The sequence below is a fragment of the Chaetura pelagica genome, unplaced genomic scaffold (assembly GCF_000747805.2).
Source record: "Chaetura pelagica isolate M959 unplaced genomic scaffold, ChaPel_1.0 scaffold98, whole genome shotgun sequence".
NCBI classification, from domain to species: Eukaryota; Metazoa; Chordata; class Aves; order Apodiformes; family Apodidae; genus Chaetura; species Chaetura pelagica.
The window spans coordinates 163,035-191,021 of NW_009954224.1; the positions used below are offsets into that span (position 1 = coordinate 163,035).

At 40.3% G+C, this 27,987-nt stretch overlaps 1 protein-coding gene across 1 annotated transcript; it reads right to left on the bottom strand.

Moving 5' to 3' along the window:
• Nucleotides 1–546: 546 nt before the first annotated feature.
• On the bottom strand, nucleotides 547–27,987 carry NDRG1 (N-myc downstream regulated 1). The gene is made up of 15 exons (XM_010003528.1): nucleotides 27,911–27,987; nucleotides 24,580–24,615; nucleotides 16,959–17,064; nucleotides 14,610–14,730; nucleotides 11,994–12,056; nucleotides 10,271–10,331; nucleotides 9,722–9,808; nucleotides 8,290–8,346; nucleotides 7,232–7,335; nucleotides 6,808–6,864; nucleotides 5,855–5,906; nucleotides 5,053–5,100; nucleotides 3,483–3,518; nucleotides 2,070–2,121; nucleotides 547–1,372 (listed from the first exon to the last, which is right to left on the bottom strand). Exons 1-15 carry the CDS (start codon nucleotides 27,971–27,973, stop codon nucleotides 1,107–1,109), a joined length of 1,209 nt encoding a protein of 402 aa, XP_010001830.1. The 5' UTR covers nucleotides 27,974–27,987; the 3' UTR covers nucleotides 547–1,106.

The following is a 27,987-nucleotide window of genomic DNA, read 5'->3' on the forward strand; positions in this document are numbered from 1 at the left end:
CATGCAGTGTTGCCGCTCCATCACTTTGTGGAATACACTTCTCAGCACCAGTGAGATCTCAGAATTTCAAATATAGTAATTAGTGGCAGTTGAATGTACAGTATCTAATTACATGCCATCCGACAGTTATTCATCTCTCCTGACAAAGAACAGCTGGATCTGGCTTCACTTACAGAATTCCAAATTTATCACAATTGTCCTGGACACAAAAACTTGAGCTGCAAAGATAAGAAGCTGTCTGAAGGAAAAATCAAGCTCTTTCTGCTTCGCTGGCATGTATGGCTACCCTACTTGTTACAACTACACCAGCTTTTGTGGTATGGTAAACCCTTTGGCCCAAGATCCCAAAGAGGAAATGCTTATTAAATTTAAATCCTGTCCTCATTTGGCTAAGCGGGTTTTAGGGTCTAGGAGGGTGGAAGGAAAGGAAGACTGGAACTAAATCTCAAAAAAGTGAAATAAAAAAGCTAAAAGATTTAGTTTGTCTCCAAGTCACATTGAAATCGCCTATTTTAGTAGTATATTATTGTACATAGGAAAACAGGCTTGAGTACTAATGCATTAGAAGGCCTATAAATGCACGATACATTAACATCTCTATCATTTGAAGTCAAGCTATTTACAATGAATTCAACTCCAGCTTCAATAAGAGGCCATAACACATTTGTTTTGTTTCCTTCTTTAAAAGCCATCCATAATGGTGATTTTTTTTTCTCCCCCTCTTTGAAACTCATCTCAAATTGTGCCAGTTTACTTCAAGAGAATAGGAGATAAAGGGGCATGTAACAGCTTTGATTTTAAAGGAGGATATTAAGCAAGTCTGGTCTGACTCTGAAGTGTTTACAACCACATCAGCTTTTGGCAAGTATCCTTTAGAATTTGGCATCCATTGAAGGAGGGCACAATAGCAGCAACTGTCTGAGTTACAAGAATAATGATAGAGCAAATGAGATGCTTCTTTTCTTTGGTCCCTGTCAGACCCTGGTGAACAGAGTTCATCTTACAGAATAGCTTGAGATTAATACCAGTTATGTTTTTTTTTGTGATACACAGGGGGCATCCATTACTTTTTCACACTGTGGCCAGTTTAAACCTCCCACAGCCATCTAACAAGACACCTCCATGGACTTGGGGCTTGATTGTTCAGCGTTGCTTGCCGAGTTGGGCGTCAGCTCAATGCGCGTGTCTGTGTGGGAGCGGTTCCTGGCACCGTCCCCGGTGTGGGATCGGCTCCTCGTTCCCTCCCCGGTGTGAGACCTGCTCCTTGTGCCTTCTCCGGTGTGAGACCGGCTCCTCTGTCCTTCCAAAGAGGTTACACTGGAGCCAGATGCAGTGCGGGACCTCATCAGCCTGGTCATGCTAGCAGAGGGCACTGGAAGAAGAGTCTTTCATTAATGCCTTGTTCTGTGGGCTTGGAAGGAAGCCCTTGCCTTCCTCTCAAGCCCTAACCACCCTTGGAGAAGCCTTCAGGCTTGAACATATGCTCTTCATGGTACCTTCAAGTGTGGAAGAAAAACTGCTGTTCCAGGCATAGTTAAGGAGCCCAAAACTGGCAGCCGGGGCTGAAGGCTTCAAGACAGAGCTTTATGGCATGTTGCTGTGGCTGTGACATGCCAGAGGAAACCCGAGGAGACTCAGACCTCCCACTACTTTCAGATGTTTAATCTTTGCTATCAATGCATCTACGCATCAGCAGCTGTCAGAAGCCCATGAAGGACAAACAGCTACAAATACGTCTGTAAACTAACAAGGCTGTAAATGTTGTGTGCAGCATATGAATCATCTCCTGTGATGCAGCAAGGGGATGCTATTACATATAGACACCTTAAAAAGATCAAGATAAAGCAGATATTTGCGGGTGAAAGCTGTCTACAAAGCTCTCTACCATTTAGTAACAATTTGGTCTGAAAACCCTTCTTCCAGACTCCATAAGTATTGTTATTTTCCTTTGCAAATGTGTATTCAACAGGGAAAAGATAACACATCTGGGATAATAAGACTGTCTAGGTGCTTAGATGCCCAACAGACTTTGGTAGCCAAGGAAATCATTCCATAGAACTGATACTTACTGTATCCCATTCCCTGAACAAAGTATTTGAAAGCTTCTGCAAGCTTGGCAGGCTAGAAAAGAAAGAGAATATTACTGTATGCAGTGCTCAATGAGTTAATTACATTACAATGTTGTAGATACCACAGATGTTCTATCTGAACAGAGACATCTTAAATATTTTCTGGGTTCTATTGAATGTCTGAAATTTTCACTTATGTGATAAAATTCCACCATTCCCCTCCCTCTGATCCCCTACCCTATTATTTTACCAAATGGGTGTGTGCATTTGAGATTTCCAGAGAAGTGACTACAAGTGGTCTAGGCCTGACCCAAACTTTGCTCATGCAGTTATTGAGACAGATGAGCCAAAGTAAAACAACTGACCTCATAAAACATACAAGACAGTTCATACAGCATTGGTAATTCAGCAATTCCAATTCAGCAGAGAATAAATTCAGCTAGAAAGAGCTGATGATTCTGTTTATAGGCCAAAAAAGCTTGTCAGGAATACACACACACACACACACCTGCACATTCTTGCCATGAGGCACTCACAGCTTTACTCTGCTGCTCACACAGTAGCCAAGTAAGTCTCAACCTCAATTATTGGCCTTGCAAATGATTCCTACATTTTTGTTATACTTTTATCTGAATCAGTTTAGGCAATGGAGTCTACCTAGAGAGGAGCAATGCACATATTCCTTTGTGGCTTTAAAAAACCTTTTCCCCACTCCCTCTGTTAGAGCACATGCTGCCTGTCCAGGGGCTTCTCAGCTGCAGGTCATTACAAATGCAGCTTTTTTCCTTAAGGCTGAGAACATCACATTATATTGCTTAGAAATCTGTTTAGAAAACATCACAACCTAAAGCTGATTCACAGGTTTTAGTGAAGAAACACTAGAGCACAGGTAAAATTTAACTTTCCCAGCATGGTTCTGTTAGCCACCTTGGGATTTATGCCTAAATATACTTCAGACACTCCAGCTCATTCTCAGTCAAGCTGGGTCACTGTATGCAAGAACACAGTGTTGTTATTTCCTGCCTCCCTCTTTCCTGATCTATACTATAAATAATCCAAATAAGAATGTTTTTTTTTAAAAAAAAAACCACACACAAGTGCTCAAGCTTAGATTCATGTTATATTAGCAGATAGGCATAAAATAATACCTCTGCATTCCCACCTCAGACCTTTCCTTAGTTAAGACTTAATTAGTGGAAGTAATATCCCTTCCCAATCTTAATTTTGCGCTTCATTGGTCTTTAAAGAAAAAGAAAGCTCAGATGACCGACTGACATCATTATTTGTGAAATCATAACCATCCTTTTGGCTGACATTTGGGAACAGCAAGTACCCTACAGGAAAACACCCATTTGTTGCAGTCTGACACGCTGCTGAACAGGATTAGTGGGATTTCCGTCAGCCAAATCCTACCTGGGAAACTTGAGGGAGCCCACCACAGTCAGCCATCTGAAACAGAGAGAACAGCCAGTTAGCGTAATGTCAGAGGAACTCATTTATGCTCAGGATACATTAAAATGACCTCTGTAGCTGTCTGGCAGAATAACATTTCCTTTTGTCGCAGAAGTAAAGTACATGTAGATGAAAGCCCCAAAGCAGGCATTTAAATGTTTATGAAAGTCACAACTGCACCCCAGAAAACCTCAATAGGCAAAGCAGCATTTGAAGCTACAAATAAATGGGGGTTTTTGCTAGGCAGTGATTACCAGTTTCTTAGAAACTAGCCTATTATCTCAGCTCTGAATTTCAGTAACATGACTTGGTTTTGATCTGGATAACAAACAGGGAAGAGAGAACAAACACCTAAATCTCAGAGGTGAGAGGGAAAAACAATTTGCTGAGATTGCGGATGGCAAGTATCAGCCTGACTTGCCAAGGGAAGCAGAGAAAGCCAAATTAGAAAAGCTATCTTGAGTTCATGCAATATTTTTGGAGCACTTCATTTTTCCTGCCACTCCACCCCTCAAAGCAAACCCAACAAAAACAGTCCCGTTCCAAGGAACACCACAAGCTGAAAACAGTTGAGTTGTGAATTACAGGAAACCCCAACTCCTATCTAGGATTAGTTAGCAGCAAAACAGGCCCATAGCAGGATCTGGCATCAGCTGTACCCCTGGACTGAGCAAAGGTTGGCCACTAATAGAAGATCTGAGATACTGTCAGATTTTTTTTTAAGGTGAGTCTGCCATGTCCATGTAGTAGGTCAGCGTTGTAACTGCTCAACAATAGGAGGAAAGAGTATTTAAAAATCAATTTTTCTTATAATTTTCATTGACCATTTCACTAAAGAGAGAGATCCAGTCAAAGTTCTCAGCAGAAGCCCAACCAAACTTGTTTCACCACTTGCATGCTATTGCACTCGTTGCGTTTTACTTCAATAAAAAACTGAGGATTACACCCATACTCAGTGCTAACTATCAGCCAAAGCCTTTGCACAATGTTTTGCTGTTTGGAAGTGCATTTTAACAAGCTTTTGGAAAATGGGAGAGTCCTTTCCAACAGTAAGATCTCCTGGACTGTGGCCACATGATGACAGGATGACAAAACCATGGCTGATAGATCAGCTGTCTTTTAATCAGACACTACTGTTGAGGGTCAGGCAAGCACAGGAACAGAATGAGTTGGTTTCCACACTGATGATGGCTTTTTTCAAACTTTCCCCAATAGCTTGAGATCAACTGTGCCAGCTCTAGTCAAATTCATTATGAGTATGTGAAATACTGAGCATTTCAAGTCTCAACCTGAGTGTTTTAAAATGGAGGAGCTGAGAAATTCCTTGTTGTCAACCTTGACAAAAAGCCCCTAGTATGGTTTATCCCACTAAAATAGTCTTACTGTGAAGTAACTGTCCTTGCACATCAGAACTGGATTCTCATAGTGTTATCTGTACTGCACCACATTCCTGTGATTCTGCTTTTTCAGTTAATCCAGTTGATTTAAAATGAGGATAATGTTTATTTTTGAAAACAGCTTTTGTTATTACCTTCAGAAGTGTGGTCCTTGTTGGGTCCAGCTTTGAGTTGCATTCGACCTATGTTAAAGAACAGCAGCATAAGGCATCATATATAAGATTTCAGTTATGAACTGCTGGATAAAAACAGATTAACTGTCTTGTTTTCTGGCTTAGTACAGACTAAATTGTGTATCTTAGACTCCTGTACAAAAACCTCTTTGTATACATACATACACCTTTAAACCAAAGTAGGTCAGTTCACATTTCTGATTCTATTATTTTCTATGTACAAACAAACCCATTAGTTGAAAATAGATTTTTTTTTTTTTTTAATCTGTTTCTGAGACTCCAGTGGCAACAAGTGTTATTTATCTTGTGATTTGGGGTCATCTGGTAGCGTCCCAAGTGGTGAGCAGCCATATGGCCAGAGGCCAGCAGGCTGGGCACGCCTATTAAGGCACAACATTTGAAGTCACCCAGTCATCTGGGGCAAGTTATAATGGTCAAAATGAAGGTCTTTGCTTCCATAGTGACCCAGGGCAAAGCTCCAACACCACAGAACAAGCTAAAATACCAGCAGCTGATTCCTCTCTAAAGGAAAATATTTGCGGTTCACTGGAACTGCTGTGGCAATTGTTCCTAAGGCAGCAGCTATGAAATAATGGTGCACAGACAGAGGGGACAAACAGGGAGGAATTAATGGCAGCTCTCCCATGGTCTGCAAGAGGAGAGCCAGCTGGGCTGGATCAGCAGCCAGCAAGGTTGCTGTGCAGGCATGAGCTTGGCTGGCCTGGCCACCACCATGGCAGCAAAAGCAGTTGGAAATACCCACCACAGCATCCACCGCCGGGGAACTGTCACCAACCACCAGCAGGACAGGGCATCTGCAAGGAAGCACACAGAAGCCATATTATCTCTGTCATCTGCCCCAGACTTTCCCTAAGCTGCATTTTGTGTCACTAGAAGGATGTGACAGTTGTGTGTGAAAATAATTTGGTTTGTATTCCAGACAGCTTAAGCACACATCAAATCCACTGTATTAACTGCAGATCTGCTGACATGCTCTGATACCTTGCCAGAGAACCTCTCCTTTTCCCCACCTTGTAGCCTTCACCTCTTTCCAGTGCTCTTATTTCTTGTTTAATGAGAGATTGAATGTGGGTATCAGCATCAAAGTCTCACCCCCATTCCTTTACCCCTTGAGCTCCATCTTTTGGAGCTGTCATCCTATTTCAGCCAGACTGACAGAAGAGCAGAGTCTGAAAGTCCCCTGCATGCAAACATCAGCAGCTGGGCAGAGAAGGACTTGGCAATTTTTTTTGTGGCACAAGTTGTAGCATAAGTGAAAAGCTTTTAGAAGAATATCTGGCATACAGTAATTCTCATACCTGCTCCATCTTCCTGAAAGTTTATTTTTGTTTTAATCAGTTTCATTTGTGTTCTCTTGCTTGCATAGGCACAGCTAAAGTGTATTCAGAGTTATAGTTTTTACAAACTAGAATCCAGGTGAAGCTAGGTACCAATTGCTTTTCAAGTACTTACTCTGTAAGCACAAATGTGCAGACACACAGTGACAGGAACTACTTAGCTTTCAATTTCAGCTAACACAGCTTGGAGGTTTGAATAGGGGAAGTCTTCCTAATGATGGTCTCTGACTTGCAGTAACCTCTTATCTCACACACAAAGCTACAAGATCAGGTTTTAGCACATATGTGATGTACCCAGGGATCACACCTTTTAGCTCACATCATGTACAGGTCGACTGGTAGGAAATAAAATACTTACTGAAGGGTGACAACATTTATTCCAGGAATAGGGCGCTCAATCTCCAGGTCTCGACGACTAAAAAAAATGAAGACAAAAGCTCTTGATTCACTGAAGTTTTACAGATACTTCCATATTCTTCTAGTTTAGAGAAAGAACAGATACATAAATTATTTTAATCTGATACATGTTGTAGCCTCCACAATGGATGGAGAACCACTTAGATTGAAGTATCAATGTCTTAGTTCAGTCCCAGTATACTGTCTTTCTCCTCACAAATGCACAAGGTCCTTCTCCCATAAGCGAACCACCTGAGATCTCTAAATCACTGTCAATTTTATACTAGGGCAACGCAAGTAACTCCACCACACAAGTAAAACTGGCTCTAAGTGCTGGACAGCCTCCTAAAATAGTTTCCAGTTAAAAATCAGGTAAATATATTTACCTGTTGTAAGAGTTGACAAAGAGATGAAGGTTGGTTTGATTCATATCATTAATAATATGCTGACGGTAAGTATGGATCAGGTCATGGTTGCTGTGAATTTCTTCCTACAGTGGAGACAGAATCATTCAGAATAGGGCTATGTTCTGAAAGGATCTGAAGACATGACACAGGAGTCATGTATCAGACTCATATCTGCACAACAGGAGTGGACCTTTAAGGACAGGACAACTTCTAGCAGCCAGTGGTGTCACCCAGAATTAACATTAGCCTATGACTGCAGTACCACATTTCTTGCTTTAAAACTTCAGTATATTGTAACATCAAGACCTTACAATTGCAAAACATGTAGCTGTAGTGCAGATGGCTACAGTCAGAGAAATGTGAAGTTTTAAAACAAAAAAAGAATCAGGCTAAGAAGCTGAATAAATGTTTCCAGGGTAAAGCAGATGTTGAAAGCTTACAAACATATGTAATATGGAACTCAATTTCACAATAGTAAGTAACTAAGCTTCAAGGACTTCAATCACTAACATTTTCAAGGAGTTTGGTTCTAAGGTCTTTATAGATTATTTCCTTGTTTTACTGGAATGGAGTTTTCTGCTGCATTCACTAACAGTTTCAAGCACAGTGAGGAAGCCACAGAAAACAGCAGAGCACTTCCATTGAAGTTGGCTTTCACTGAAGAGCACCACTACTACTAACAACCACCTATCCCAGAGCTACAAGTATATTATGGTATATTAAATAAATAAATAAATAAATCTGTGGGGTAATTCTGCTCAGAACATGAGCACATCAATGCCTGTACTCATGTTAAGTGTTGGCTGCCTAAATAGGGAGCTGCCCCTACTAGAGCTGTCATGACTGAGGTGCTCTTGCATTGTGGGCACACCCCATGACAGTATATAACCTACAAAATACTGGGAACACTAATATGAATCCTATCTCACAGGTTAACTTTGTACTTTGTTTAAGTGAAGGCTTCTCTCTCCCTCCCAATTCCACAAAGTAAACACAGGTAACTGAATACATAAAAGGAATCTTTTGAACATCCTTACCTTTCCAAAAAGATGTGAAATGACCATGTCTGGTAAAGCATTTGTCCAACCTGAAATCTTAATAGCAAGATTATCTAAGTATCCGATATTAAAACAGTCCTTGAACAATTTAAACCTTTCAGTTACCCATAAGTAGACCACTGGATGTTTCTCTGCTGTCCTTATACATGCAATATCCTGGACTGATATTTTTTTTCCCCTCAAGTCTCCTTAAAACTCCATTAGAGGTTGTTTATGTTTGAGTCAACCTAGTAAGATATCTTTACTAACACAGTTAGCTTTGGAAGGATGGAAGGATACAAGGCACCCACTGTGCTCTTAATGTCAGCAATACTTGAGCAGCAAAAGGCAGGGGCACAGATATTAAAGAATTTCATTAAAGAGACACTAAGTTAGATCATCAAAATGGATCAACTGGTACAACTCAATGTAGAGGAGTTACTAAATATGCTTCCAGATCAAACTTATAAAAATAAACTGACATGCAAAGTTATTTTACAAACATGAGTAACTAAGCCTTAAAAGAATGTTATATCCCAATTGTGGAAAGTTTCTCCCAGTATTACAAGGTTGTCATTACAATTATTATCAGTCTAAACACTTAGAGGGTTGACTCTGTGTGGTTAAAAGATTCCAAACTAATTTTTGTACTTCTCAGTGTGTTTATAACAACTGCCATTCATTTAAACATGACCCTGAATGATACAAAGGGCCTTCCATTAGTTTACCCTGACAAATGTTTTAACAAGTTAAATCTGAGTGATCCATGATGTAACATTTCTGCTTATTTCTATGCATTTGTTCCAGGAAGATTTTTGAAACAAGTTCTTAGTCCCTGTTTAATGACATTGAAATCTTTCTTACATATACAAAAGAATACAGTTAACAGGAGCTTCTCTGTATGTGAACATTTTCACTTAAAAGTCTAGTTGGATGGACAATTTGTCCACAGTTACCACAGCTAATGCCCTTTTCTGATTTTTTTTGGCATCTCAGATTCAGTTAGATGATCGAAACCTGGAATATGTTGTTCTGAACATTTTTCTGTGCTCTAGTTCACATTTTGGACTGGGCTGGTAAATTAAGCCATGGACAAGAAAGAACTGAATGTTACACTACTCTTGAAGTTTGCTGGAAAGAAAACTCTTTCCAAAACCACCCATTTCCAGATTAAACCAGCTTTTCCCCAGCAGTTACTAGTTCTTAAGGATTATTCATACCAGTAGCCCCATTATATCATGGGTATCTGTTTCTTCAATGTACTCATTTTTATCACTAGTCCTGCAGGAGTTATATTTGCCAATGGAAGAATAAACCCCACAGGATTAGCCTGGGATATTTTGTATCCATGCCCTGACACACAAACTTGCCCAGCTCCTCATGCCTGACAGGCTCACAGCATCATTTATTTTTCTGACTTAAAGATGTTTACCTTAGTTGCTGCCCAGTCCATCCAACCTTCAGCACAAGGGTTTACATTAATAAGAACTAATCCCTCCACCATCTCTGGGTGGTTTAGCTGCAAAATAAAAGGTTTAATATTCATCACATATCATTTGCAACTTGACAGTCAGCGTAAAATCTAAATTAGCAAATTATCTCCTGAGGAGAAAAGCAGTAGGTCTAGTTTTATCTTGCAGAAAACAAGCGTATGTATGGGGAAAAAAAATAAAATCATTAAAGCAATTCAGCTGAGCAGCTGGAGAACATTAAGTTTTAACTTCTTCTCCACCCTCAGTTTAAATAGAGAACTCCCATTAAAAAAATCTTCTGCAAATTAACTGGGTAGAGCCCAGGCCTTAAAATGGAAAATCTCAGTCTTCTGGATTAGCTATCCCGCAGATTGCGGTATTTCATTTAAAAGCCTAACTGCTTACTTAAATGGGCACGGCAGAGCAGGAATTCTCTGTGCACACTACAGGGGCAACAAGATGTCAGGGAAATCAGGTTGGAGGTTTTAGGGAAGCTCCACAAAACTTACAGCAAATCTGGTTAAGATATAGGCACCAGCTCCAGTTCCCATTCCTATAATGCTCTTCAGCCTGCACAAGAATAAAACAGAAGAGACAAATGAGTAAGACAGCAATAAAAATAAATCAACCCACATCAGCAGCCTTCCTCTTTCACATGCCAGTGTGGTTCTACAGAAGGGTGGTTGCAGCTCAGGCAAACCATGGATCCCCTGCAAGGCCACTGGCCCCAGTAAGGAGCTCAAAAGAGCAGCTGGTTTGTTTACCAGCAGATTTGCAGGACACCAGTTCTCATGCATTGCAGAGCAGCAGCAATTCTCACTTGTCTTTAAGTAAATACACTGAGCAACCATAGCATTGTTCTGATTCTGGAAGGAAATAGTCTCTGCCAGAAAAGTTTTAAGATACAATCCTGAAATCTGCAGCCTAAATACAAAGCTCCCCTCTCCCAAAGCCCTCCCCAGCTCAGTTATCCAACTGGGATGCTGATTCCTCTTTAACAGGGGGCTGGCAGGGAAACCTCTCATGCTATCCAGCCTCTGGGGTGATTCAGTTTAAACTTCATAACTAAATAGGGCAGAGACAAACCAAATATTTGCATTAACTGAAATTGGGTTTTAAAGCATCGCCTTCAAGGTCTTAGAAAATACTTGGAAGGAAAGACTGGGCAAAACCAGGCAGAAAAACAGGTTATACAATATTTTTAGGAAAATACCTGAGGATAAGATTCATTAGCATTATTAAATCAAGGCTTTGTTTAATTGATTTTCAAGGTACTGACATTTTGTTGGCATTTTTTTCAGTGCAAGGGCAGAACTGTCAACTCTGTGCCTTACATTAAGACTTTCAAAAATCACACCTCTTAAGAAGACAGTGAGGTAAACTGGTTCAAGGTAGTGTAACAGCTGGTTACAACAACTAGGCAACACCTAAACTGGGGTGTTGGTTGGAGACTAACTGCCCCCTCCAGCAGTCCAGGTGTCCTCCAAGACTGCCTAACCCTAAAGGCCAGGTTTTCTTTCTCTGCTTGACCTTAAAAACCCCTTGGAGGTGTCTACCTGTACCCTTCATTGTGTAACAGGAGCAACAGCTCCACAGAGAAAGTATCTTTCTCAGATACAGCTCCTGCTAAAGCTAAGTTTTAAGGGAGGACACACATGCTGTGGGGAGACAACAGATGAGCACTGCCACTAGGTCCTTCAACATCACCAACCTGGCATCTACGCTTTGGTAGCAGAAGAAGCTTAAGGAGGTTAAACTGACTCCCTAAAGACACTTTACACCCAGAAAAAAAAAGTGCCTTCAGAACAGACAGTGGATTTTTTTTTTTTTTTTGCTGCTAACCACACAGGAAAACGTGGGTTGTTACAGTGGGAAGAACAGATTGTGCCCTGCCCCTGTGAGGGCGACACAGAGAAAATACTGGAGGAAGCCCCTGAATTAGGCACATGGGATTTCACTCCAACTTGCTTCCTGTTTAAAAATAAACAGACATTTCAGAAAAGGCCAAAAACTAAGCTCTTTCAGAAACAAAGGCAAAAGTGATCCATCTACACCAGAGGAATTAAAAAAAAAAAAAATAAATAACAGACCACAACTGGACTTCTAGCAAACAAAATGCCAGATAGAGACCAAAGCTTCAGGGACATCACAGAACATCTGCTCTGCCCTGCTCTTCTGATGTGCCACGTAGAGAGAAGAATGTGGAAAACAAGCAAACAATTCTGCACTCACCCGAACTGTTTTAGGATTCCAGGAAGCATTTCAGCCAGCTGATCCATGGAGGGATACATGTACCTACAACAAATACGTGTTTGTGGAGTTACTATACAACATTCTCAGAAGAGTAGGCTGGAATATTCAGAGACACAGCAGTCACTGTAGATTTAATACTGAATGTGCTCATTACAAGATCATTGAGAGTATGAGCTGAATTTAAATCAGGAGCAAGCACAAATAAGTAATTTAGCAGAAATATGAGCATAATCTATATGGTACTTTATGTGAGTAACAGGATTATGGTCTGGCTAAGAGCAAAACAGACCATAATGAATCTCTTCCAAGAGCAGTTAGCATGTAAAATTTATGAAAAAGTTTGAACTTGAGCAGTGAGTTTCCAACCACATTCCCCATATTTGTACTTCTGGTCCACCAGGAAATTTTTCCCGTGCTGCAGAATCACAGACTTCAGCAATGAGATCTAGATCTTTGGCAAATAATTTGCATGCTTGCTTTCAGGGACATAAAAATTATCATAGGATAAATGAGGAGAGCTTTCTATTAATATTGATTTCTATTAATATCTATGACAATGAAGGCATAGGAAGAGCTACAGATCTGCTAAGGAAGTTCAATAACGATAGATGTCAGTTAGTGCTCCTGGTCTCCTGCAGAGAAGCAAAATTTTGAGGGAAGGAAATTCTGAGCAAAATCTCAATTGAGCAGCACATGAAAAAATCCTCAAAAAGTAGCTGAGAAAATCTGCCTAGGGTGTATCCAAGTTTCTGCTTTCCATCAGGACTACATCTATCTGGTTTAGTCTCCAAAATAAAGCCAAAACAAACAAAAAAACATCTCAGTGCAAAACTACTCAAAGATATTGTCTTCGATTTTCATGTTGGGAAACTAAGCCTTGCCATGACAAAAAACTCATGTCACCACAACAAATATTTTAACTTGAGCATGTTGGCCTCCCAGCTGAAGGGCTGGGAGAGATAATACAGCTTCCTGTGCTGTCATCATGACATGGTCATAAGCAGTGGTTTTTACTGGCATAGATCATGATGCAGCTGACAACTAAGAAGTGTTAGTGGTTGTTCAGGACACAAGGTCTAAGATACTTAAAAGCTCATCACTAAAACAAATACAAAGGGGGTGACTGAAATAGCTTTGTAGGCTGCTGTGGTAGGCAACTGGGCTGTTGCAGTTAACGCTTGCTGAGAACCTGGCCCATCATGACCTCCTCAGCATCAGACCAGCTTAAAAATTAAGAAGGGAAATAGACTGGCTCATGCCGTAAAGGTACATAAGCTCCTTAATACTTAGTTCTTAGAGAACAACCATTCCTCACCTTGTAACCTCCCCTTGGCATGTTGGCTGCTGCCTTCCAGTCACAAGTTTTCAGCTATCTATGATATTAGATACACAGAATCACAGAAAGCTAGGAGTTGGAAGGGACCTCGGGAGATCATTGAGTCCAGCAATGCCAGAGCAGGACCACCACAGAATCTAGGGCAGGTCACACAGAAATGCATCTAGGCAGGTCTTGAAAGTCACCAGAGGATACTCCACAACATTTCTGGGCAGCCTGTTCAAGTGCTCTGTAACCCTTACAGTAAAGAAGATTTTTCTCATGTTGAGGTGGAACTTCCTGTGGTCTAGTTTTCATCCATTGCCCTTTGTCCTACCATGGGGCACAACTGAAATTATATTGGCCTCTCCTTCTTAACACCTGCCCTTCAGATATCTATATACATTAAAAAGATCCCCTCTTAGTCTTCTCTAGACTACACAGCCCCAGGTCTCTCATACTTTCCTCGTATGACAGATGTTCCATTGAATCAATAATCCTCATAGCCTCCACTGGGCTCTTTCCAGCATATCCCTGTCCCTCTTGAACCAGGGAGCCCAGAACGCGACACAATACTGCAGATGTGGTCTCACTAGGGCAGAGCAAAACCTCTGCTCTTGAGCAGTACCTCCCTCAACCTGCTGGACACACTATTCTTAATGCATCCCATGATACCATTGGCCTTCTTGGCCACAAGGGGACTTTGCTATCACATGGATAACTTGTTGTCCACCAGGACTCCAAGGTTCTTCTCTATGCAGCTGCTTTCTAGCAGATCAGCTCCTAATCTGTACTGGTGCATGATACACCACTTTGTTATTGTCCAACAAAGTTGGATTTCCCACCTGGTTTATCAAGTCAACTTATCAACATCTGAAATACTGCCATGTAACAAAAAAATAAATAATGGATTTAGGAAGGACATGATATATTGGCTAATATCTGAGTTGTTTATAGTATTTTTGTTCAGGTTGTCAGTACAAAACAAGGTGACTCGATACTCAGAGAGAGAGATGTAGACATCTGTCAAGGAACTGCTTTACAAGCACTTGAGTTATCAGAGATAAAGCACAAAATGACAGCCTCAAAGTCTAATGTGAACTGGCTCAGCACAACAGAGCTCCCAGGGTGCTGGTACCTTAGAAACAGTGTGTCAGGATGCAAGTTCAAAAGCCAACTACTGGGTTTGCAACAAGTGCTTTTTAATTAAACTGCAGATCAAAACTCTTTTTCCAGAAAGACTAAGTCTGAAAGCTTGGGCTGTTTCCCTGGCAACTCACCCAGCTTGGAAAGATGGTGCTCCATCCTGCTGACCAGGTGCATCCACGTGGCAGACTGCAAAGTGTTGGGTGATTTCCTGCATATCCTCAAAGTTGAAGAGGGGATTGAAGCAAGTTTTATCTTGAGAAGGAAAAGAAACCACAGAATCATTATGCTGAGGGGAAATAGCAAGTTTGCAGTTATAATAAAATAATTTATTAACTTGTTCTGCAAGTTAATGAAAAGTTGGTTCAATTAGGTGAGCTATGTTATAGCCTGGGAAAATGGCAGTCCTTTATTCTTAAGGAGGTAAAAAGACTAAAGCCCTGCTACAAAGCAACCTCTGCCAACTTGCTTTCATTCCTTAAAGCAAAAGCCCTGAAAACCTCCTTCCTTGTGGCCAGCTAAAATTTATTCATGTTATTTTGGTACCTGCCAGAAGTATTTTCTTGGTATACCAAAATATAAAAAAAAAAATTTTATTTATGCAAAGTGAAAATTAAGGTGATTGTCCCCCTGTACTCAGCACTGGTGAGGCCACACCTGGAGTATTGTGTCCAATTCCGGGCACCTCAATTCAAGAGAGATATTGAGGTGCTGGAGTGAGTACAGAGGAGGGCAATGAAGCTGGTGAAGGGCCTAGAGAATAAATCTTATGAAGAACACTTGAAGGAGCTGGGAATGTTTTGTTTGAGGAAGAGGCTGAGGGGAGACCTCATCAGTCTCTACAGCTACCTGAAAGGTCATTGTAGAGAGGTTGGTACTGGTCTCTTCTGACAGGTAATTAGCAATGGAACAAGTGGCAATTGCTTCAAGCTGCAACAGGGGAGGTTTAGACTGGGCATTAGGAAAAAAATAATCACAGAAAGAGTGGTTAGAGAGTCGTTAGAGACTGGAATAGGCTGCCCAGGGAGGTGGTGGAGTCACTGTCCCTGGATGTGTTTAAGGGTTGTTTGGATGTGATATTGGTGGATCTGGTTTAGGGGAGAACTTTGTAGAGTAGGGATGATGGTTGGACTTGGTGATCCCAAGGGGCTTTTCCAACCTGTATAGTTCTATGGTTCTATGAAAATGCTAATAAAACACAGCCACAAGTTTTCATGCCAGGCTTTGGCTCAGGTGAAATTATCTATTTACCTGTCCAGTCATTTTTCTTTGGATTGTGCCAAAACAGATAGAGGAAAAAACTGTCAAAGGTTGAAACTGTGATTTCTTATATTTGAGCAAAACCACAAGACAAGCATCACATGATGGGCGGCTGCAAACAGCTCAAGACAAGTGTTCTTCTGGGATATTCAATGCTGTAGGCTCCCAACTCCAAGATTATTTGATTTATGATTTTTAAGCAATATTAATGTGGGAGAGAGTGAGCATAATTTCCTCCTGGAGCACAAAACATGAATTCTGTAACATCTTCTTTGAGATGTCTAGAAAATAGTTCCATATTCTGTATGTGTTTCTGAGTGTCCTTACACTACAACATACAAGCAAAATAATTGCAGAATATAAAACATTTTTTGCTACATTTTTAGGAGAATATGGGAGTTTGGGAAGAGGCTCCTCCTCCTTTAAAGGGAGAGAAAGACATTCACCATAGAGATAGAATTTGTAACTCTAGAAAGCAAAAAAGTCTCTCAAAGATGGGATCCAGATTAAGCTCTGCCCTGACACACTGAAAATCCAAAATAAAGTAAGGTATTTCCTCAAAAACTAAGCAAGAAAACAGTTGGGTTTTTTTTCTAATGAGTAATATCTACACCCCAGCAATAGCCAGACTTTAAAGATACACAGGCATTTTAAAATGTAAATATTGATAACTGATTAAGAAACAGTAAACTGTATGAAGTTAACAGTACTGGTGAAAAGAACAACTTAGAGCAGATCTGGATATTAGGTTCTTATATTCTTGGATATGACAGATAAGATAAAAGGTGCTTATCAAAGCTATTTTATTAATAGTTGAGGACACAACTCCTTTCATCATCCTGATTTGACATGTAATTCACTTAAACCCACAGCAGCTTAATACGGGTTATCAGACAGGAACCTCAGACAAAGCACTAGCAATGTTGGTTTCAATTCTTCTGGAAACATACCCTCAGCCATCCCCTACAGATGTTTTTATAGCATTTGATTGTGGTCACTATGAGCTACCAGAGACCCTTTGTTCCTTTAAGTGAAATATTCCATGTATTCGCTTTGCAAGGTAAAAATAAAAAAAGAAAAATGAGAAAATTATACTTGACATAGGAGAGGAATTAGGTACCATCCAACAGGTTGCAAAGCACATAAGCAAGCAAGGACCCAGGGAAGGTTTTCTAACCATCGTTGCTTCCACACCTGTGCTATTAAAGCAAAGGTCTACTTACGGTTCAGCCCGATGTCATGGTAGGTGAGGATGGCTGGGCGGTTCCCTCTGGGAGTCCCACACATGGTGACATGGACCGACCCATGCACAGTCTCTACATCTTGCTCCTGGCAAAGGACAAGAGGAACCTGTTATGGGCTTGTGCAAAGGCTCCACTGAACACCTGCTGCAGCAGAGCTCTAGGTGACCAAGAGCACAAGACTAGCCCCAGCCCAGGATCTGCCCACAGCCTCGGGGGTCTGCACAGCACCCCGTTCTCCCCCACAGAGAGATCTCTCTTCTAAGATTTTACATGTGGCTGTCACATACTCCAGTCCACAGACAACTACAGAAGCACTTAAGCTTCAAGCTCTAGTGAGATGCCAAGGGTTGAATAGTTTATAACTTCACTAAAATGCAGCAAAAGAAAAAATTCAAAAGTGGTTCTGTGCAATGACAACTGAAATAACAAAGGTTTACAACGATGACTGTTGACATTTACAAAAGTGCAAGCTACCCAGACAAAATACTTCTGTTTTCTAGGCAACAGACTAACTCAGGAAGTAAAATCCATACCCCAAAGAAACAGTATTAAGTAGTATTAATCATGAAGACTTATCACACTGTGGGGCCTTGAGATTACAGTAGCCCCTTCCCCATAAACACCAGAGCCACATGTTAATTTTATGCCTTGCTATGTATAGACCTGATTATAAACCCAACGGTCTAAACTTTGCTATGGAGCAACATATCTACAGCCTTGTGGTGGTGATTATTGGAGCAACAACATTAAGAAGCATACTACTGTTTTTTTAATATAACATATTGTAACATAACAATATTATCTTAAAGCTAAAGTTACTTTAATTAACAAGTAAAAGACCTGCTGAGTACCATCTTTTATCAGGTGTCTATGTAAGTTAGATGTGACTTGCATCATATTAACACCCACAACATATGGAAAAAAATATTTCATTTGCACTTGAACTTCAGATGGGTATAAACAATTTGTTATTTTGCCAACACATATAAAGAGAATCACAAAACAGGTTATTTATGACACATATTTACAGTACACATCACAGTCAAGGCAGTCCAGTCAGCAGCCACTTTAGCATTTCACCAGAATACTTTATTTACTGCACAAGACACAGATGTCCATGTCATTCAGTGCAGTGTGCTGTCTGCTGCTGCCAGGCTTTCTTGACTTGCCCTGTACAGTAATGTCCAAGTCCAAGTTAAACTCAAATCTATGAAAAATTATGATGTAGACATCAGGAGTGCACAGCCTCTGTGAAAACCTTTACAGAGCAAAACCCAAAAGCTCTTCAGAGATTCAAGGTAGTAATTTCATCTAAAACTCAGCTTCTTAATTTGATAGATGGAATAGAACACACATTTGTTTGAAAATAAGGATGCTAGGCAACACCATCCCACATTTCTTCCTTTTCCCTAGTAATTACACATTCACATCAGTTTTAAGTTACAATTACAGCAATGAATCAAGATTCCTCCCCCTTTGTACATGGGGTGAGCTAAGCATAGCTGCTATCTGAACTATAAACTTCATTGAAACACTGATTTTCAGCACTCATGTCTCTCTAGAGATTCATTCCTCTGCATACTCACTGCATTATTTAGCAGGTAAGTTGTATCCTCCACATCCAGCACCATCTTTAGGCAAAACAGGGTGATAAATTCAGCAAGTCAAGCAGAGGACAGGAGCTAGTTTTTACGTTTTCCAAGTAGGAGACTGGGTTATATAGACAAGCTTTTATCCTGCATAGGCTTATGACTCCCACAGTGCTCAGCTAGAAAAACCAAAACAGACTAAAGAGGACGTCATTCTTAAATAGGATTTGAGTCAGGTTTGACCAGGAGAAGTACTTACTCAGTACAGCTCAGACATCAAAGATGAGCTAAGTCTCTGACACACAATGTACAAAGTGCCAAAGTTCAAACCTGGGAATTAGTACAATATTTCCTGTGGCTGTTCCCATTAGGTTTTTTTAAGTTCAACTTCATTTCAGGTTTTGTTATATCAAATGCTAGAATACTACAAAATTCATTCTAAATAAAATTAGAAGCATTTGCTTTCCTAGAAGCCAGGATTAAAGTTTCCAGTGAAAACACAAAAGATTTTGAAAAATCAGTGTAAGTCAGAATGATACTGCACAACAACATGAGGATTTTAAATGTCTGAAATCTAGTATTTTCCAAGTAGATAAACTACATTTCTCTAGAGTATTCCTACTTGAGTCATAATGTTATTGTACAACCATTTTGGCAGAAAATTGGGTATTGTAGATATAGTCATAATCCAATATTCCAGAAGATATTTTCATTAGTAATAGATAGCAACTAACAACATTACTAATTAATAACAGAAAGCAGTATTTTCCACATCCTACTTTATTTTTCTACTTAGATAATTTTCAAAACAAAGCATAAAAATAATTTGTTTGGCAAATGATGAGTGTAAGCAATACTGTGTAAGGCACCTCCTGCTGAGTGTGGAACACAGAAATAATTTCCTCCTCGGTTAGAGATTAATAGGCATTTGATATCATCATATTTTTGTTGCCAGATCCAATGAAAACCTAGAATGCGTTTTCTTAGGAGGGACAACCTTTCAATATTTTGGATCTTTCTTGTTCATGCATGAAAGACAAAAGTTTACCCATGGTAGATAATGCCAGACCCTTGAACATGGCCATCCCACTGACCTCCACAGATAACACTTCTGGAACTTGAACTCTGAGTCTAGTTCAAACTCAGTGTCAACTAAAAATAGTTCAGAGACAACAGGCAACCATACTCCTAATTGCTGGCATAAATCACAGTCAGTTTAACAATTGGTTTAATTCCTCATTATCTTCACAGTAAGACTCCCCTAATTAAAGAGGGTTTGTACTATTTTCCATTCACATGAAATCTTAACTGCAAATACACAAATGTTTTTCCTAAAAAACAATCGATTCAAACCAGTTTCTTTGGTGACATCAAACCAACAATTTCACGTCCCTATTGATCCTATTAAAGATCAGGAGATTTGTCTACGTGATGTAGGGATGGACGTTTTCAAAATGCAGAGCACTGAAAACAGATGGCAGCACATCCCAATCAACGTCAACATTATAGTAAGAAGCTCTTCACCAACTGATTTGTATTAAAACACTATCTTGGAAAAAAATCCAAGGTACAGTAATCCGATAGAAGGATAAAGACAAACACACCATCTGTTCACATCTCTCACTTGAACAGAGGTGCAGTCTTATCTTAGTTCCCTAAAAACACACATGAAAATTGTCTCAATACATGCAGTTTTAGAGAAGCTACATTAGCGTGAAGGAGCTGATTCATTCTAAAGCAGATTTTTTGAGGGGATGGTCAAGTGACATTTTTTGACATTTTTTCCATGAGGTTAGAAGGTCGAGGTAATTTCTAAGCCAATAACACAAGAGAGTATTTTTATTCCTTCTCCACTCTACCCTGGCTAAGGAAGGTATGAATTGAGGAACATATTTACAAACAAGTGGTTGTTTTCTCAAGTATGGGATAAGCAATCAAGATCATTTAGATACTTAAAGAGGAAAAGCACACACACATTTCACATTTTACTAAAAAAAAACAACCCATATTGTATGCTTTAAGTTAAATACTACATTCCATCAAGATTGTTTTAAAGCTTTCAAATATACTTAATGCTCAGTTACCAACTCATGCTTCTATTTTAATTTATAATATTACACTTGTTAAATACACCTCCAGCTCCTGCCTCAGAACTGATGGAAAAGCTTCAGAGTTTTCAAAGGGGATTGAAATCACTTTTAAATTGCTAGGAGATAGTATATTTTAAGTTCATACTATTTCAGAAATTAAATATACTAATACCTGCTTATGCTATTTTTCAATTCTTTTTTTCAATATATTAAAGGTCAAAAATATGTGAGCTTTTAATGTGGTATTGCAATGTTGGATTTCAAATCTCCTTTGCCCTGAAGTTATTTAGCCTTTTTCCCCTTAGGTTTTTCTACTCTCAAATAGTTATTTCAATCCATTTTAACATTCTTCTAAAACCCAAATACTCACCATTCCATGGATTTACCATTTTTTTCTTTTTTTTCTTTTTTTTTTGTGTTAAAAGACTATTTTAAGTTAGTAATATTAAGAAAAAGGTTCCCTAATTCAAGTTGTGAGTTGGGTATGTTAATAAGCTTTTAGATGTAAATGTGTTCTGTAGTTTAGATGTAAATGATTCTGTTAAGGTGGGAGCCAGTAACAAAAACTGGTGCTGGAACTGAGGCAGATAATTGCCAGAGTTCTGCCCAGGGATTCTCTCTAGTCTGATTACTCCTGGGTCACACTGCTCTGCAAAAGCACAAAGCCAGAACGAGCCCCATCCCAGTGGCATCCTGGTTTGTATCAGGAATAGTGTGGCCAGCAGGACCAGGACAGTGATTGTTCCCCTGTATTCGACACTGGTAAGGCCACATCTCAAATACTGTGCTCAGTTTTGGGCCCCTCTCTGATTTTGTGAAGAAGGACATGGAGGTGCTGAGGCATGTCCAGAAAAGGACAAAGCTGGTGAAGGGTCTTACGAGGAGCATGAGGGAATTTGGGTTGTTGAGTCTGGAGAAAAGGAGAGCGAGGGGAAACCTTATCACTCTCTGTAACTACCTGAAAGGAGGTTGTAGTGAGGAGGGCATCAATCTCTTCTCTAAAGTATCAAGTGACAGGACAAGAGGAAATGGCCTCAAGTTGTGCCAGGGGAACTTTTGCCTGGGTATCAGGAAAAAAAATATTTCCTGAAAGGGTTGTCAGGCATTGCAACAGGCTGCCCCAGGAAGTGGTGGAGTCACCGCATCTGGAGGTATTTAGAAGTGACATGTAGATGTGGTGCTCAGGGATGTGGTAGATTTGGCAGTGCTGGGTTAATGGTTGGACCTGATCATCTTAAAGGTAGTTTCCAACCTAAATTATTCCTTTCTTTTAGAGACCTAAAAGGATGAGGAAATTTGTGAAATAAACTCCAAAGCCCTAAACTGCATCCACTGATGTCAGTGTGAAACCCATCGCACCAGGAGGACCAGATGATTTGTCTCCTGCTACAAGGCAGCTCTTTCCTTCTCTTCTGTAGGCAGGAGAAGGAAAGATAGAAGTGATCCTTTCATGCCAGTGGATACATATGGCCACAAACATACCTAGAGCTGTTGCACAGCCTGGAAAGTTTTACTTCCTTATTGAGAAAGCAGCCTCCTGATGGACTGCTCACTTCTGCAACGCAAAGCTGAGAGACTGACACCAAGTGGCATGGAGCCAGGTTTCCATCAGCTCCATTGCTGCTGAACTGGAGAATAGGCAAATACATCAAACTGGAAATACAATTAAAATGTGTTTGGCATTTAGCCAACATCGAGCAGTTTAGGGCACACTGCCCTGCACCAGTTTATCATTCATTGTGCTAAAACAGGTTTGGCCAAGAACACTCCCGTTTCTGGGAGGTGGGGGACCTTCATTTAAAATTTCAGGTAGGTGCCACAGGCTGGATACACAGACAGGCATATAGTGCTGACTACAGGTAGTTCAGAGCTGTCTGTTATTCCATCTCTTGCCTTGGCCAGCCCCTGGTGATTTCATGAAAGCTTTCCTCCACAGAATAACCACAGACATGTCTGGCAATGTGTGCTTTCAAAAGGGAGATACTCCACTATTACAGTAGCTTACTTCATAAATGGAGCAGCATGTTCAACTCAAGTCCATCTAAAACAGTATGTGAAGTAAGAGTCTCTCTCTTTCCAAACCTGAATAAGTAGATGTAATTTATTCTTGGAATCAACACGCCTCACATGTAGTGACCACTTTTTCACTAGTAGCACAAATTAAGTTTTAAACTGAACATTGCCTAACTTGTCCCCAAAAGGGCAGAGCAAGTTTCAAGGGATATGGTGGACACTCACAGCACTCCCAATAAAGGGGTCCATCCTGCCAAGCATTGCTCATCTCCTTTCTGGGCCAGGTCCATCCTCCTCCCAACTGTGGCTCAAGGGACAGGTTTCTTATTAAGAGCACACATCAGCTTCAGTGTCAGAACTGGGTCCTCCAGGGCCACACATGACCTTCTCTAATGAACTCAGTAATGAAAGCTCTCTTAACAGCTACAAACCACCTTTTTCATAAACCAAAAGAACTTAAAGACACATAGGTAGGATATTTGTGGTTTTAAGGACCAAAGTTGGGCCTTCTTGGGAGCAGCAGCTCTTAACATAATGGATTGAGACTCTTCTGCGTTTTTCCTTCCTGACCTAGAACAACCAAAGATTAAACTCAAAGAAAAAAAAAGATCATTAAAAAAGCAGGAGCTGGCAGAACAGGGCTAAATGACAAGAACCACTGCTCTGGATTAGGGACAGTTAATCCAAAACATAGAAAAAAACAAAAAGGCTTAGAATACTTGATCTTGCAAGTTAGAAAAAAATCTATATATACATACTGTTTACAAACCAAGCAAATTTATTCCAAGAATAGAAATTAAATATGGGCCAGTTCTGGATTCTTAATCAAAATACTGCAGAATTTCTGTCAGCAGTGTTAATCTGGGATTCAGATTTACTTAGACCAAGTGATCAATCTGAACTCAAAGCTTCCCCCATGCTGTGCACAGTCCTGCAGGAAGAGCATGGTAACAACTTTAACTTACATTTATCAAGACTTCGGGTAGTAGATTTCATCCTTAGACAGGATGAGGGGGTAGACACAAAAATGTAAGTTACAGTTTTACTATAGAAGTAAGAGCCATTGAAAAATGATAAAGAGGTTTGAGATAACTGTCTCAATTTTCAGGGAAAAGGCTACTGAGTTTGTGCTGGATTTTTAACCAGTTTGTACAGCACTGAATAAAAATACAGACAAGTGCAAATAAAGTGCAACATACCACAGCCTACAGGAGGATTACTTCCTCCTCCTGCACATTCAAGACACTAGAACAATTTAATAGCTTTTCCTTATCCCTGCACAATCTCCCTCCCTCGTTACACCCCCTTGATAAAAATAAGACACCCAGCAAGTCTTTTTTTTCCAACACATACTCCTTCCTGTCCTCAGTGGTGGGAATTTACCACTCTGCAGATGCAGGTACAAGCTCCCTGGTCCCCCTCCCAGTTTGACCCACTCTCATAAGGAGCAAAACTGATTGTTTAGTACCTTCCACCACTCCACAGGCTTCAGAAATGTTTTGGAAACTTTCAACAGCTTAATGGGATACATCAAGAACATTTCCTCTGAGGAAAAGCACACACTCTGTTAATGAAAGCAAATTAATTGAGGAAAGTGTGTGTGTCCATGGGGGAGGGGAATATTTTGCTTTCACTGCCACTGCTGAAGAATCTCATTCTCTTAGCAAGAACAGAGCTTCTTGCAACCCGGCCATTTCTTTTGGATGGAACTTTCTCAGCCTCAGTCTGAAAAGACCTCCTGCAGTCCCCTTCACATTGCTCCCTCAGAGCCCCATTCAGGCCCCTCTCCCACAGTCACAGTATTTTTGGCCAGCAGTCAGTCATTTCTGATCACATTTTGCTGTCTTCTCAAATGACAATTCAGTTTCCCCATTTACCAAAAAGAAAAAGAAGAATCATTTTACTTGCCTGGACATCAAAGTCTGGAAGGAGGCGAGTGATGGCCTGTGGAGAAATTTTAAAGCATTAATTAAGGTAACTTGGGCAGATACAGAAATCTGTGCTGGGATACACGTGCTCTAACCCACTGGTTCTGCAGCTAAGAGCTCTGTCCTGTCCCCTTTATTCAATGAAAGCTCTTGCTGAATATCAAAATTCACCCAAAAGCTTTTTATCCACTAATCTTCAGTGAGAACAAGAAAGTAGTAAAATACTAGATTACAGACAAGAAAAAAACAGCACAAATGCTTCAGCTGTTGTTTGGACTGCTACTAGGATTGTTATTTCAGAGGACAGAAACACTGAACTTGTTGCCATTGCTTACTGCAGCCATGGGACAGCCAGCAGCCCACCTCAGTCCTGCCCAGGATGGACAGCACTGGCTGGGCAAGCAATGAGCACTTGCAACACAGCTAAGCAGTTAACACCGAGATTTGGTTACAGGATGTGAAAGGTGGGAAAGGTTTTATCCTAGCCAAAAATAGGCCTTGATATGTCTAGGAGGCTGCCTGGACAGGGAAAGGTCTATTCCCACCTGTGACCAGCCATTGCTACTACTGACAATCTCCCATGAGTATCAAAGATCCCCTTCAGCAAAGGATTAAGGTGACATCCTCCCATCTCCAATAGTCCAAAAGGCTCACAGCTTCAAAGGAAGAAGTGTCTTAACAGTTATCCCCTTTTATGCAAAGACAAGGAAGAAATCAAGCTCATTTTTTCCACTGAGGGGCTGAAAACAGTGGGAAGAGCAGCCAAACCAACATTGTTATGCTGCAGAGAATGACAGAGAAGCCAAAGCTTGGAAAAGTAGTTTAGAGATAAAAAGGTTAGGATCTTGGCAGTCCCTGCAGCCCAGGTGAATCAAGGATGAAAAATGTAGGAAGCAATACAGCTGCTGTCTCGGGCAATACTGTCACAGGTGGTGGACCTGAAAGGATTGCAGTCCAACCCATAATTATGGCAGGACTCTAGAACTGTGATCTTTAGATGGTTAGGCAATGTTTTGTATAGACAAACAAGTTCATAAAGAGCTGACTCTGTTTGTGGAAGTAATTTTACACAGCCTTAGCTTTAGACAACCTGTTTTTTTAAAATCTTACTATACTGTTGGTCTCATGATATTTTAAACACACACTGGTGTTCTAGTGGGGTCTAGAGATTAAAGGAATATGTAGATATGGCATCTGTCTAGACAACATATGAAAAAAGGCTCCATCATTGTGTAAGAACAAAGACTCAGCTGTAGAAGAAACAAAGGCACAATCAGCCAAGATGTGACTGTTAACCTAGTGTGTGCTCAGTGTCCTTCAGGACATATTTTCCACTTTCTCAAAATATATTAAATAAGTTCACTCTGCATTAAGAATGTCCACAGAGGAAATAAAACTCTCTGCTAGTTTCCCCATGCAGTCAAAAAAGTAGCATCATGAATAAATGCATATAGGTTTAATTGTCAAGATACCAAATTTTCATCTGTGTGCTACAGAAACCCAGGAAGTTGATCAGTGTTTGAAGGTATTTCTGAACTTTAAAGCAAAGGCATTGCAGTTCCCAGAAGACTTCTGCTTAGTATCTGCTGCACTTCACTACTACTGAATAATATTGACATTAAAAAGGGATCTTAGTTTCTGAAAAGTTTAAGTGCTGCATTCACTGGTATCCAAACAAGCTGTGCTTTCATTCAATGTCCTTGGCAAAGGAGATGTATTTAAAGTTGTTTTAGCCATTTCACTGCGGTCACAAGTGGAAACGATTTTCTAAAGTGTTTACAGAAAAGAAGTAGGGAGTCAAAAAGAAAGTAGCAGATAGAGCAGTGAAGAATTCTAGTGTAAAGTTCTAGTGCTCCCTCCCTGGAAGTGTTCAAGGACAGGCTGGAGGGGGCTTTGAGCAATGTGGTCTAGTGGGAGGTGTCTGTGTCATGCAGGGGGATTGGAACTAAATGATCTGTAAGGTCCTTTCCAATCCAAAACATTCTGTGATTCTATGAAAAAAGAAAAAAATTCTAAACAAAACCAGAAAAAAAGCCCAACACATTTATCCATCTTTGTCAATAATTACAATCATTGGTAACAAAAAAAAACCAAACAAAAAAAACCCCCAAAAACCCCTTAGTTTTGATTCAACAAAAAAGCTGAGATGTTCCTCAACATATTACAGTGAATCGTTTGCTGTACCAAAGCACAGATCATTGCTAGCACTGAACAGAATCACCTAGTTACTGAATGTAGGCTCTGTGCAGATTTTTGGAGAAAAATGGTGCAAAAACAAATGGAAAGAAGTACCACAGGGTTAAGCAAAAAAAAAAGACAGGCTGGAGGGGGCTTTGAGCAATGTGGTCTAGTGGGAGGTGTCTGTGTCATGCAGGGGGATTGGAACTAAATGATCTGTAAGGTCCTTTCCAATCCAAAACATTCTGTGATTCTATGAAAAAAGAAAAAAATTCTAAACAAAACCAGAAAAAAAGCCCAACACATTTATCCATCTTTGTCAATAATTACAATCATTGGTAACAAAAAAAAACCAAACAAAAAAAACCCCCAAAAACCCCTTAGTTTTGATTCAACAAAAAAGCTGAGATGTTCCTCAACATATTACAGTGAATCGTTTGCTGTACCAAAGCACAGATCATTGCTAGCACTGAACAGAATCACCTAGTTACTGAATGTAGGCTCTGTGCAGATTTTTGGAGAAAAATGGTGCAAAAACAAATGGAAAGAAGTACCACAGGGTTAAGCAAAAAAAAAAGCTGAAGTTGTTTCTATTATGCAACCCCAGAGGAATGGCTGCAGCTTGTGCATGCTGAGCTGCCTGCAGCCCTGGCAGCAGCTTGTCTGTAACTCACATCTCAGTGCAGTCAGAGAGGACTTGATGGGGCATAGTTGTACCTCTGGACTAAGATGTGCCCAGAAGAGTAAAGACTCTGTGACTCCCTGTAAGGTAGCTAATGGAGTGAAGCTTGTATCTCTACCTTGAGAAGTCTATAGGTATAGATGGATCTATATGAGATTGCCTGGTTGACATAGTTCAGAATTGCTGAAGACACCCAGAGCTGTCATTATTTAGAGAACAATAAATGCCACCACCAGATTAGCACTAAAGAAGTAAAACCAAAGATCAAGAAAGAGAAAATAATTAAAGTTCAATTTTGCATTATTAAAACAACCAGCCTCTTATTCCATCTCCAGTTACTCTTACTTGTTTCTTCTATACAATACATTAGAATTAATCTAAGAACACAAGTGCAGTTCCAACAGCAGCCCTGCAATAAAACACAAGCACTGAAGAGCTCTAAAATCATTACCTCCTCCTTTTCCACCAGAGGTTTCACCTCTGCAAGGTGAGCATCCTGGAACTCTGTTGACATGTTCAGTAGCTGGT